The 14348-nt window shown below is 28.0% G+C and overlaps 1 protein-coding gene across 1 annotated transcript; it reads left to right on the top strand.

Annotated features, from left to right (window-relative positions):
• Nucleotides 1-12780: 12780 nt before the first annotated feature.
• Nucleotides 12781-14322, top strand: LOC107406275 (caffeoylshikimate esterase). The gene is made up of 2 exons (XM_025069400.3): nt 12781-14062; nt 14203-14322. The coding sequence occupies exon 1, from the start codon at nt 13032-13034 to the stop codon at nt 13983-13985; it is 954 nt and encodes a 317-aa protein (XP_024925168.1). The 5' UTR covers nt 12781-13031; the 3' UTR covers nt 13986-14062; nt 14203-14322.
• The last annotated feature ends 26 nt before the right edge of the window (nt 14323-14348 follow it).

The following is a 14348-nucleotide window of genomic DNA, read 5'->3' as shown; positions in this document are numbered from 1 at the left end:
AAAAAATTTGTGGATTTACGAAGAAAGAAGATTCGGACGTGGCAACATGATTTTCATCAGGTTGCCAATTCGGTATGGTGTGGCATCTGACATGGATTTACTCAGTTTCTAGCAAAGAGTATTCTTGCATGTGCATGAAGGTGAGTGGTACCTCCATTTTTGTCTTGTGGGTTGTTGAATCATGGTCACATGAACGAGGCCAATGAGAATACAAATATATTTGACAAATATTTTGGGTGCATATGTGTTTTATATAACTTTGAGACAATCTAGAGCTACTTAATTAAATATACTAATTTTTGTACTGACCTTGAAAACCATATCCATGGTTGGTAGAAAAGGGGAAAAAGTAAAAATAAAAATAAAAATAAAGGAGACGTGCTTTGTCGCTTGAATGAGTTTAAAGATGGTGTTTACATACTCAGACTACGCCTTTCTTTGTGCTTCCAATAGCATGAAATATATACGAGTCAATAGCAAACCGAAATTTAGGGGATGCATACTCTCATTCTTCCCCGGTCCACCGACCATCCCAACCTTTGCTTACTTTCCTAAGTATTTACCAGCTACCAAATAGCATCTTCAATTAACTTTGTGAATTGTTAAAATAGATATAACACATAAGCAATGTGGGTAACATTTTAAGAAAATTATTTTTCAATATAAATGTCTTAAATGAATATCAATCTAATTCAACTTAAATATTATCAAGGCAAATGTCTATTTTTAAAGACTTTATCATATATTTTTTATTTTTCATAAAATGTCAAATTTTTTTTTAAAAATTATTATTTTTTTTTTAAAAAACAAAAAGTTAATAGAATATATAATTGATTAATAGCCATTAATAATCATTAATGGGCTTTTTGTATAATATAATTAAAGAATAATTATTTTAACTATCAATTTATGCCGCTTAAATATCAATATTGTCAAATTATCTTTAGTAGTCCACATTTAGAGCATTTCCAATAATTTTTTCTATTGGAGTTTATGTGGCATTAATTTTAGAAAATGTTCATGTGTATATGGTATTTTTTCTATTTTATAGATAATGTTTTAGATAATTCATTTCCAATAGGTTCTATTTTAAAATATCCTGAAATACTAATATGTAATTTTTTATTTTAAAATTATATCTAATCAAAAAAATCAAAAGCACATGTAGTAGTTTTTTTTTTTAATAAAAGTCAATAAAAATAAATAAAATGCTGACTCAGCCTATCTAACAGAGCTTTCAGAAGTAAACAGTGTCTTTCACAGCTTCTATTTCTTTTATTGTCACATTAGTTTGACAAAACTAATGCATAGAACTATTGGAGATTATTTTTTTTAAAGCTTTATGTATTTATCTGATGTGACAAAGGATTTTTAAATGAACAGAATAAATATATAAAGCCATTGGAGATGCTCTTACTATTATAGATACTTTAAAAAAACTTTTGGTTAGACTTTCCCTATTAATTTGTTTGAGAATAAAAGAATAAATCAAATCCTACAAGGCAGGGATAAATATCTAAAAGATAATAAAGAAAATGGATTGTTAGAGAGTAAAAGGAAAATGTTTTATGTCACAAATCATGAATTTTTAAGGAATGAGAAACCATGTTTGGTATACTAATGGTTATTGCTCGTGAAATTGGAATATCTATTTCCTATATTATATATTTGATAACAATATTTTATTATATATTTGGTAACAATATTCAATTAGATTTCTTTAAAAATATATTTTTTTCAACACTTTCCAAATTTGGTCAACATTAATAAAAAGATAAGTTTTATATTGTTTTATGCATTTTTTCTCATATGGTAATCAATCTAAATTTAAATTTATTAGCAAAAATGAAACATTTAGTTTAATAGTTTTGTTCCATGTATTTTTTGTTGAAAATGGTAATCATTATTCATATTTGTGTGTATTATATGTAAAAGACGGTATTTATCTGTATAAAATATTTTTTTTTATTGAAAGTAACAAATATTATTTATATCCTTTTATATATTTATTTTTAAAATTGTTCATATTCATATAAAACATCTTTTGGATGATTTCTAAATTTATCCATATTTTAGATAATGTTTTCAACTTTTTTTTTTAATTCTAAATTTTAAATAAAGCTACCAAAAGCATTTTTGGTTATTTTTCTTTCCAATTTGTAAAATGAAAAATTGTTAATGTTACAAGACAGGCCCTAAGATATCTTTTATATCCAAGAGGTAAAAAGGAAAAAGAAAAGAAAAAAAAGTTCAAGGACATATAATCATTGTCAATTATATTTGTTCTTAAGTTAAACATAGTATCATGTATGTTATGTGGTGTTTGTATCGTTTCGTGTTATGTCGTGTATCAAAATATTTTATGCAAAAATAATTAATTAAGCTTTCATGCTAAAATATAAAAATCCAAATTTATTTATTAAATTATTATGTAACCCATTTAACCTATTGAGTCCAATGATAAAAATTTATTTTTAAGTAAAATAAAAATAATTATATAAAAGATATTAAAATAAAAAATAATCAGTTACAAAATTATATTTTAATAAATAATTAGTCGTATAAAAAAATTATATTTACAAAATTAAATACTAAATAGATGAATTAAAATATTACATATAAAAAAAATAATATTGAGTAGTATTAAGAAGTAATAAATATCAATAAATATAATATAATTATTAAAGTATTTTGATTAACATATTAACAAGTTGTTATCTTGTTTCATTATCAACAACCTGTTAACTAATTTGTCATATCATATTGGTATTGTTATGGACCCAACAATATTAGAGTGATCCAATGCTATTACGACAACTCAAATACTAATAATATTGTATAGATTCATATATATCATGTTATCATATCATATAAAATATTGTCAAATATATCTTAAGTTATATATGGTAATACGCGAAACCAACTATCCAATATGTTCTAATGATATACACAATATATATTCTATATCAAGAATAACAGGGTAATTACAAATGAGGGGAATTTGACCGGTAAATAAACTCCTCAAAAGGTCATTTATAGAGCAAAACTAGCTAATTTGGATCTTAATTCTTTATTTAAAGCTAATAGTAAACCCCACCTCTTGAAAAGATAATAATACTCCCAGTATACATACTGTTTTTTCTTTTGCTTGGCGAATCCCATAATACATACTCCTACACTCACTGAAGAGGATATGTGAATTCCATATATCTTGTAAGTGTAAAAATATGATAGATTTTCTCCTACCCAAGCAAAAAATTAGTACTCACCAAATCATCAATACAATTATAACCACTTGGTTGTATGACTTAACGTCATAACTATATATGTATACATGGATACTCCCATAATTATAGATAAAGCTGGCTAGATTTGAAAATGTTTTATGCAGTATGAAACAGGAGCCTATGATCTGCATTAGCTAGGCTTTTTTCGGTTGAAGTCTGCAATAGCTAGGTTTATCCAGTAAACAAAGTGGATATATAACAAACCAGGCCAATTATTTGCAGATTTGTATATGAACCAATGGGGCTGTCTTAGAATCTGATGTGTATGTATATATATATATATATATATGTCATGATACTATTCTATTGAATAACACGGTAAAATATTGTGAGACATTTAAATAGAGTTTAATGTTCTATAATATATTACAGAATGTGTATCACCTAGATATTTTGATTTTTATCTCCAAAAAAGTATAGAAGTATATATATATATAGAGCGATTTTATGATTAAGACCGTCCGAATAGAATTGCATGCGAACCAGGAGCAAAGCTGATGCAAATCAATGGTTTTGAATAAGGTAACTTTTTTTTTTTGTTAGTGTAATATCCGTTTTTATCCTGAAAAAAAAAACGATACTTTTTTCTTATATAATATCTTTATGCGAATTTAGATCCAATTCTATAACGGTCCTACTATAAAAAAAACTATATATATATATATATATATATATATATATTTACGACAAATTATAATTGCCTAAATGCTCAGGCCCAAGGCTTAGCTATCCAAAAGTATAAAGATGGGTGTACCATCATTTCAAATCTACTGTTTCAAAGTCATAGAACAATTGAAGGGTGCATATCTTTCCATGATTAAAACCAGTTCATATAGATGTGACAATCTCTTTCTGTTCCATTTAGACCACGTTCTTGCCAGTCAATGATCATGTCAGAAATTGAAAAGACATTTTTGGTATATATTCCAAATTGATGGTGTTCTCTGAAAGTATAGAAAAGAAGAAATAAATAAATAAGAGGTATACCGCTATAGCTCTTAAGAATCTCATCATTACAAAGAAGAAAGATGAGTTTTGTGGCGAACCTTGTGCGTAATGACTATTGAATCTGATATGAACCCAAAGTGGTGAAAGGAATGAAACCAAACCAAGCAAGTTGGTTTGGTTGTTGAACAATGACTTGGATTGCAACTTTATTTGAGTTGATATAATGAGATGGAGATTATTCCATTTAATAGCTTATTTGTCCCTTTAACTTGTTAATTATTCAAATATACCTAGCCATACTTTTGCCTAAAAATTAAAAGGGTTTTTCTTTTTTCCTGGTCATATGCTTCCGAAAGAATGATTATATCAATTTAATTACCTCAAATATTTGTTCAACAATATCACTTATATTATATATATATGTTGAGTACAATTTTTATCACTTGAACTATCCTTTAAAGACATAGTTTTCCTTAAAGACATAGTTTTTTAATTGTATTCTTTAGCACAATTACATATACTCATATATAAAATTTTTTAAGTCAAAATAATTATAGAGTTTATTTTATTCTTTAAGTATTTTTACTATTTCACTTACTCATACATTTTAACGTTCAAAATAATCTAATAACTAATAATAAAAATTCTATTAAAACAGTCTTAATGAATGTACACATATAAAAGGATTATTCTTTCATTCTAATGCTTCATCCTTTTGGTACCGAAAGGATTAAGGTTTTGCCACATCTATGTCCAACTTTGTATTGGCCAATGGATGTCCACCTAATCTATATATTTATTAATTTATTTCATCCATTTATGGCAGTCGATTCAATACCACTAATTAATAAGAAGTTTGGACAATTTAGAGAAGGAAAAGAGCAAATCGACGGCAAAGCTCACTAGGATATAGCTCACCATTCAACTAATTAAAATCGTAAGTGACATGCATCACAACATGAGATACTAACTCACACGATGGACATGTGGGTGCCTATTGCAATATTTCTTGATTTGTTGGACGGCCAATGTAAATATATATATATATATATATATATTATACGCTGAACAAATTAGAGTCTGTTTTGTGTAAAAGTTTAATGGAACATACCTCATTAGTACGTGTACAAGCTAGCTTTTCTTCCACCAAAGAGAGCAAATGAGCAATTTAATATGGTACTAGTTTTTCCCTAAGAGATTATCTCCACTGCTTCTTACTACTTTCTGTCCAACTTTTACAAGTAAAAATACGACAAATATTCATATCAACGACTTGATTAATTGAACACATTACCAAACGAGAAAAGAAAAACACAAGTTGCAACAAAACAGAATAGCAAACAAGCTAGGCATAGGTGCTTTGGCGTAATAACATTTACCATAAAAGTGTCAAATTTATAATGAAATCCACTACATATGAGAATTTTTTTATCTAGAATATGATATCCGAGATTTATCAAGAAATCATCTATCTATATATAGATATATATATATATATATATAAGTGTGTTCAGAATTTATATACACCTATCTACGTATGGATGTGTTGTCTAGATAATTTTAGATAATAAAATTTATATATATATATATATAGTCATGTTTATATCATAAAAAACTGATAGTTTTAATATTATGTATTCCTTTATTAGTTTTCAAATCATATTAATGGTTAGAATTTAAAATTTATAAATGGTAAAATATAAATTGAATGACAAACTAAAATCATATTTAGAAAAAATAAACTATGTCAGGATCCGTGATTAATAAATATAATTTTAAATTTCAACTCTTAATACGATCCAAAATTTAAAAAAAAAAAAAAAAAAAAAAACCTTAATGTTGATTTTGATATTAAAGACTTAATTTGAATTTAATTGCATATATATATGTATATAATATTTATGTGCGTATGTAGAGAACTAATCTTTTAAAGTATAATAGGAAAAATAGTGACATATCGAATTAATACAATATACGACGCCAAAAAAGGAGTTTTTTTACACTAATGCCCTCTAATTATCCTCTTTGTTGCAAATTATCCTTGAATTATAAAAACATCTTCAATTATTCTATTCATTGAAGCTTACGCGACGACAAAAGGTATAAAAGGTGATAATGCTTGGGTAGTATAGTATCTATCAATAAATAATATTTATTTAAAATTCTTCTTTAATAAATTTTGCTTATAATTATAAATGAAATTAGTTGATATGTTGAAAGAGAAGAGAAAGAAAAGACAAAAGGTTGTAAATCGATAAAAAAAGAAAAGAGAATATAAGCTAAATTTATAGCTTACACTTTCTAGCAAATCTTTCATAAGTAAAAAAATCTATTAAGCAATTTTATTTTTTTCTTAGATGTCATCTCAGTTTGATAAAGATTTTGCACATCACCATTAATGATATTTTTAAAAAAAAATTATCCGTAATTTCAATAGATCAAAACTTTTTTGAATGGATATGTCCAATAAACAAAGCATTAAAGATGGGGTGAGATTAGCTGCTGCACCTTTGAACTTTCCAAATAGTACTGCTAAGCAAAGACAACTTTTTTAATTTTCCCCTCTTTTTTTAGATTATAATTGTGGGCAGGTTGAAATCATGAGTCATTTTATTAAAATTAATCTTTGTTGCACCTTTTTCAATGTAATAACTTCAAGAAAACAAAAACAAAAAAAAAAACAAAAAAATATTAAACAATTGTGTTCAAAAAGCATATTTGGAAAGTTTAAAGGATGCGGCTGTTAATTTCATAATTTAGAGGGCAATTTACAACACACAGGCCATGAATTCGGAGAGCAGTGATGCAAACCACACCTGAAGTAGGTCATACCGATAGAAATGAGTACCGCGCGCACGGTGCATCCATCCCACTGAATATTCTCTCCAACAATTTCCAGCAATAAATAATAAATAAAAAGGATAGAAGGCGGACAAATAAGACTAAGATAATTTAATTTCTGAGGTGGCAGTCAAAATGGCAATGGTCATTCTTGCTAAGTCGCTGTGAGCAGGCTCAATCTTGGCTGCGGTGGGGGCCAAAGCCAAAAAAAAAAAAAAAAACAAAGAGATAATTTAGTATGCTCATGTATATATGCTGTTTGATATGACATTGAATGAAAGAAATTATGTCTCATCTCTCCCACAACCTTATCCAGGACCGATATTTAGAAGTAGAATGATGCTTTTAGCCACCTAATTAGGTCTATAGACCTCAATTAAATATATTATAACACCTGCCTCCATGTTTCTCAATTATTATATAATATATATATATATATATATATATTATATATTTGCTTGAATTATTATATAATATATATATTAACTTTGCTTTGATATGTTAACTTTGCTTTGATACATAGTTGTTCACTTCCCTCTATAATGATATGAATACTCAGATTTCAATGATCAACAAATTTAAAAATAAAAACTATTCAAAAAAAAATATTTAAAACTGAAACATTCTTCTTTGCTGTCTGTATTTTTGTTTGTAAAGGAAACATTATATATAATCACCAGCTGACTGAAGTCTCTGAAACTTAGTAATTAAATTTTCTTTGTTAATAAGGTAGTAATTAAATTATTATATAAGCATCTATTGTTTTGTTATTTTATTTAAGTAAGAATGTATATTTGCATATATTAACGTTGTTTTTTTTATATAATATATTTTAAATGTATAAAAGAAGTGGACAAAGTTTAATAAATATTATTTGAATAAACTAAAGCTGACTTTTTCCACGTGCTTCATGAAACATGTCAATAAATGGCTCGCTTGCCCAGAAGTACATTTAATTGGTTGATCTAGACAACGAAAAAATATAACAAAAGTGCTTCAGCCATTAAGTAGTCTCATTAAAGTTGCAACCACTTCCATTTGGCATGTGGACTCTTACATGAGCGCTGGCTTTGATTTGATGGGACATCACCATGTTAATGGGATTATGGGATAAACTATGCATAAAATTGTACGTTGACAAATTAAATGGAATTTGATAAGTTTCCAGCAAAAAATTAAAAAATTAAATAAAAGGAATTCTATAAGCTTCACATTTTCATATAAATAATATAAATTCAACATACATTTGATGAATGATTTATCTGTCACAAATAATTTTAACTTATATTAAATATCTATTAATTATCAATTATTAAAAATTATTACTTATTCAATTTAAATTTAAATTTTATATCATTAATTAACAGAATAATTTCGATGTTTAATACATCATTATATTTTAATATTACAACGTTAACAAATTTTAATGTATCATTACTTATATGAGATTAGACAACAAAATAAGAGACTCCTATGTAACTTACCTTTTCGGTGATCCTCATAAATTTATTAAAGAGTTTTTAGAAGATACTTTTCATCATTATCTCAATTCGTTGTAACGCAAATTGGAAGTCTCATATAACCATACATTTATTTTGTATCTGTATTGAAGGAATGAAATGATTAATTGAGGAACATATGAGCTATTTTCATGAATAGAATTTGAAAGATGAAGCATTTAAGGACCATCATATTTATAAATAAAGTTTTAATTAATTACTCGTCAGTACATATAATTTATTATATAAAATATAACGAACAGGATGTACAATAATTTCCTTCATAATTTATAAATTAACCTGCAAAGGTCTAGGCTAGAAAGAATATATACGTACTAGGTTTTTTTTTTTTAAAAAAAAACAAAAAAAAAAAAGGCTATTTCAGGCAACTAGGCCACCAGTATTGACCTAAGTAACCACGTAGCATCTTACCAAACGCTATAGTTTCTTAATCAATACGTTTGGTGGCCATTACTAGCTAGCTTTTTTATAATATTCACCCCATATAAATGTTACATATTTATTTACAATATATATATATATATATATATATATATTATTTTCAAGACTTATGTAAGAAAGTAAAATGGAATAATTTTTAAACTGATAGCAGTAGACCCCTGCCTAACGTTTGCACCAATACTCAAATCAATTGGACAAAACACCGCATCAAATCATGTCAGCAGCCACTTTAGATTCTGTCACTACAAAATGTTACTAAAACTGATTTTGTGACAAAAAGTTCAGTATGTTTAGGCCGTTGCTATATCTCTGTCAGAAAAACTCTCAAACCACAGTCCACGAACTTCTGTCATTATTTTAGTGATAAATAATAAACTTTATTTTTTTTTGCTGGAGTGATAAAATATATAAACTTACGAACCAAAATTTGTGTCAGATTTTGGTTTGATGCTGGGAATTTATGGCTGAAAAATTAAATAAAATTGCAGTGAATCAACATTTTTGCAACATAGTTAGCTGCAGGACTAGCATTTCGTCTTTTTTTTGGCATTTGATCAAGAAAGCTAACAAAAGGAGTAGTCACATTCTATGCGATAATAATTAAATAAGGTTTATGCTTATCTTCTATTTTCCTTCTTTCTTTAAAATATTAATATTTTATAGATATATATATATATATACTAGTCAAAGTGGAACCACTCTAGAACTTCCTGCACATGTATCTTTTTCTCTTCCCCTTTCTCCCTCCCAACTAACTCCAACAAACCAGCAGCATTAGTCTTATTGACTGAAGAACAAATTTGTCTTATTATTATCATTTTCTTTTTTTTCTCTTTCTTGAAGCATTTGTTTTATTGGCGTAGGGGAAAAAGAGAGAATTTGTACTAGATTTGATCAACCAATTCATCTAGATAAGCATACTATTTATATAGAGGTAAACCAATATTCCAATGCCGCAAAGGAAAATAAGTGGTTGACCAAATGAAATAGAATTGACCTGAATTAATCATCATTATATCTTAATTTGTCTTTGCCAACTTCTAGATCTCCTTGAGGGTTTGTCATGCCTGACGTCTTCCGCTCCACAATGAATCAATGAAATAATTAATTTACCACTATTTGTTGTACAAAACAGAAGAGTTACCACAAAAAAAACAAAAAAAACAAAACAAAAAACAAAAAACAAAAAGAAGAGTTAAACAGAATTTACGAAACCTCATAAATTAGATAAACCAACTCAAGGATTATAATTTGTTATGTTTCATAATTCATATAATTCTCAAAATAAGGCAGAATTTATTTGCTTAATCAATTTGTTCACCATTATGTTATCTAAATGAAACGAGATAATAAATCATCTGGTAAAGATTAAGAATGATATGTGTAAAATGCAAAGAAAAAGAAAGTGTGAATGAATATTATGAGAGTGGAGGAGGTGGACATGTATATCATCATAATGATCCATGAATCATGGTTGTTATTAATAAATTCAATCTAATATCCATGGTTGACTGTATATCAAGAACTACTGATCAAAATTAGAACATTAATCTAGACAACTACAGGCATGTTGGCACATATGCATTTGAGGAGAAAAGGGAGAGAAAAGATATGGAGATCCTGTACCTTGTTTGGTCGAAGGAAGTGTACAGGAGAAAGGGAAAGTGACTGGACCAACTCTTCCTTAAAACTAATCCAATCCACTTTTGAAGGACGGAATCATGAGTTAAAAGAACAAAAGGTTTAGGGGTGTATTCAATTTATAATTTGAAGGATTTTAAAAATTTGTAAAAGTTTAGATGTATTCGATTTAGATTTTAAAGGAATCCATATAAGTCTAATGATATTCAATTCAGATTTTAATAAATTTTTATGATTTAAAATCTAAGTGTATTCAATTTTGTAGAATTATTTTAAAATATGATGACATTCAAAAATTATTAATTTTAAAAAAATGATGAATTTTAATGGATTTGAAAGGATTTTAACAATGAAATTGTAAAAAAAATTATTAATATGAAATTCAGTCTTAAACCGAAAGATTTCGTTTAAAATTTTTATGGAGTTTGTAGAATTTTATAACAATCTATGAAATCTTTTAAAGTCAATACTTCATTTTAAATCTATTAAAACTCTAAATTGAATACATCTCCTCGGTAATAATGTTATAATATAGGTATCATATGATCCTGTAATTAATTCACAAATCTTAGATAATACAAATGGTTAAACTAGTACTAATTTAACATTTATATTTCAAATTATTGTCTTTCAAGTTTTAGCCTTTTCCCATACTATATCATATCAAAGCAAATGAATATTTTTTTTTACATTTTCTTTTCCTTCCTTCTCAAAATTTGTCCCTGCCACTATATTGATCCTTTCAGTTGCATCTGAAAAGTATTAAAGTTTGAAAGTAAACTAATTTTCAATTTCAGTTTTTTGAAAATTAATTTCATTTCTTTCATATTATGTTTGATAAAAAATAAAAAATTTAAAATTTATAAATAATTAAATTTAATATTATTTAATAAATTAAAGATAAATTTATATTTAAAAAAAAATCTTAAAACTACTTGGATTTTTAAAAAAAAAAATTCAATTGTAATACCAAAATAATTCTATACAGCCTCATATTTATTGAATGTACTAAAATGTCTTTTATTTTTTAAAAATCTTATTTATTAAATTTTCATTTTTTCTTTTTTTATATTGTACTTTTTGAATTTATGCACCTTGCATCAAAAAAAGAGTCACCGCCTACATCTACTAAAAAGAGTTAGTAGACCCCTTGCAATACAAAAAAATAAATAAATGAATAAATTTTTTTCGCTCTTAATTGATTTATATATTATTTTGTACTTCAAATATCATCCACCGCCTCAAGAGTTGAAGAGGGTCACTAATAGCACCGAAAAACTGGACGCCGATTGGAAAACCTTTGCCGGTGCCCTTTTTTTTTTTTTTTTTTAAGGGTTTTAATAAAAGAACATTTTAAGATTTCCCAAAAAAAAAAAAAAAAAAAAAGAAAGAAAAACAGCACAAAGGGATGGTAGTCGGAAATGTGCGATATCCACCGCGTCATGCCATAAGCGGTGCTAACGGTCTCTTCGCTTTAATGGCAGAAAGTTTTTATAAAAAAAATTTAGTTTTTTTTTTTTTTTTTTTTTTTGAACTATAAAGAATATTTCCCTTTGGTTACAGTATCAATAAACACTAGATCAAGACAACACTGAAAGTGCAGTTAACAAAAAAAAAAAAAAAGAAGAAAAAACTATGAAGAATATTTACTTTTTTTTTTAAATTACAAATTATCTCAAAATATTTACTTTGAAAAGGCAAAATAAAAAGGATATTTTTGGTAATTAAAATTTATGTATGTGTAAAGCGATTAAATGGAATTGTGAAAAGAATTTTTTTTTTAAATGATATATTTATAAATGGAAATAATTTTTTCACTATCTAAATGAAAATTTAATTATCTGAATTCATATTTTTTACCTAGAAAAAAATCATCATTTTTCTAAAAAAATTAAATTCTCACAAACTTGAACAATTATTCAAATAATGCTTCTGTCATTTTTTTTATAATAATTTTGAATTCAAATATTTAATCACAAAAATAAAATAAATTATAACAAATAAGTAAAGCATCATATATTAGAATCCAAAAAGATGGGTAAGTCAGTTAATATGAAACTTTAATTCAAAATTAACATAATAATAATAATAAATAAATAAATAAAATAACATGAAATTTAAAAAGAGGCAGCCCAGGCAGGCCACTTTGTTGGGCTATCTATAATTTGTAGACTTAGCTGGCCTGGAAGAAGCCCAAAAACACACCCTTGAATCATATTCGTACCCATCATCCTGGCGTAAAAATGCAGCGTCGTTATCATCAATCAGCGCCCCCGCACAATCCACCAATCCCAATTTCCGAAAAATTTACCCCAAAAAAATCAAAAAAAGGAAAATCCCAAATTCTGAAAAAATGGATGAAGGCCAAACTCAAACCCTCCTCCATTACTGGGGCAACACTCCAGAGCAAGACTACTACAAACTCCAAGGCATCAAAGCCTTCTCTTCCATCTACACCACCCCAAGAGGCTTGAAACTCTTCACCCGCTTATGGCTTCCCCTTTCCTCCACTTCTACTCCTCCTCGCGGCCTCATCTTCATGGTCCATGGCTATGGAAACGACATCAGTTGGACTTTCCAGGCCACCGCCATCTTTCTTGCCCAGAAGGGTTTCGCCTGCTTCGCTCTCGACCTCGAAGGCCATGGCCGATCCGACGGTCTTAGGGCTTTCGTACCCTGCGTTGATCTTGTCGTCCAAGATTGCCTTTCCTTCTTCAATTCCATCAAACAAGACCCTCAATTCCATGGCCTGCCTTCCTTCCTCTACGGCGAGTCGATGGGAGGTGCGATTTGCCTCCTGATCCATTTTTCCGATCCCGATGGTTTCAAGGGCGCGATTCTGGTGGCACCCATGTGTAAAATCTCCGATAATGTGAAACCCAAATGGCCAATCCCTCAAATTTTAACCCAAGTAGCGAGATTCTTCCCGACTTTGGCTATCGTTCCGACTCCGGATCTTATGTACAAGTCCGTCAAGGTGAACGAGAAGAAGATAATAGCCGATAAGAACCCGATGAGGTACAGGGGAAAACCGCGGTTGGGTACGGTAGTGGAGCTGCTGAGAGTGACGGAGTATTTGAGTAGAAGAATAAGCGATGTGAAGCTTCCGTTCATCGTTGTACATGGAAGTGCTGATGTTGTGACTGATCCGAATGTGAGCAGAGCTCTGTATGAAGAAGCAAAAAGCCAAGACAAAACCATCAAGATTTATGATGGAATGATGCATTCTTTGCTGTTTGGTGAGACTGATGAGAATGTGGAAATCGTTCGTGCTGATATTGTTTCATGGTTGAATGATAGGTGCTGATTGATGATTACATAAGATTAGATTATTGTCCTGTGGAGAATGAAACATCACGCATTTTGCGTTGTTGTTCATATATGGTAAATTTTTATACTTGTGATGCTTAAAATTGTGGAGTACAGAAAATATTTCATTATTATTGTCCAGCATCTCTATATTTTGTATTTGATAATAATCCTCAAATTTTTTATGAGACTCTGGGTGATTGATTGATTTTTAGGTGAGACGCGGGTAATTCGAATGGTGCACAACGACAACAAATCAATTTATGTATAAGGATTTCTCTTGCGAAAAAAAATAAAAAAAAATAGTGGCAAAGCAGAGAGTTTATACGATTCAATGCAACTGTAAACATTGGTGGCAATT

The sequence above is a fragment of the Ziziphus jujuba genome, chromosome 1, assembly GCF_031755915.1.
Source record: "Ziziphus jujuba cultivar Dongzao chromosome 1, ASM3175591v1".
NCBI lineage: Eukaryota > Viridiplantae > Streptophyta > Magnoliopsida > Rosales > Rhamnaceae > Ziziphus > Ziziphus jujuba.
Note: the sequence above shows the minus strand (reverse complement) of the source record. Positions and strands in the feature narration are given on the sequence as shown.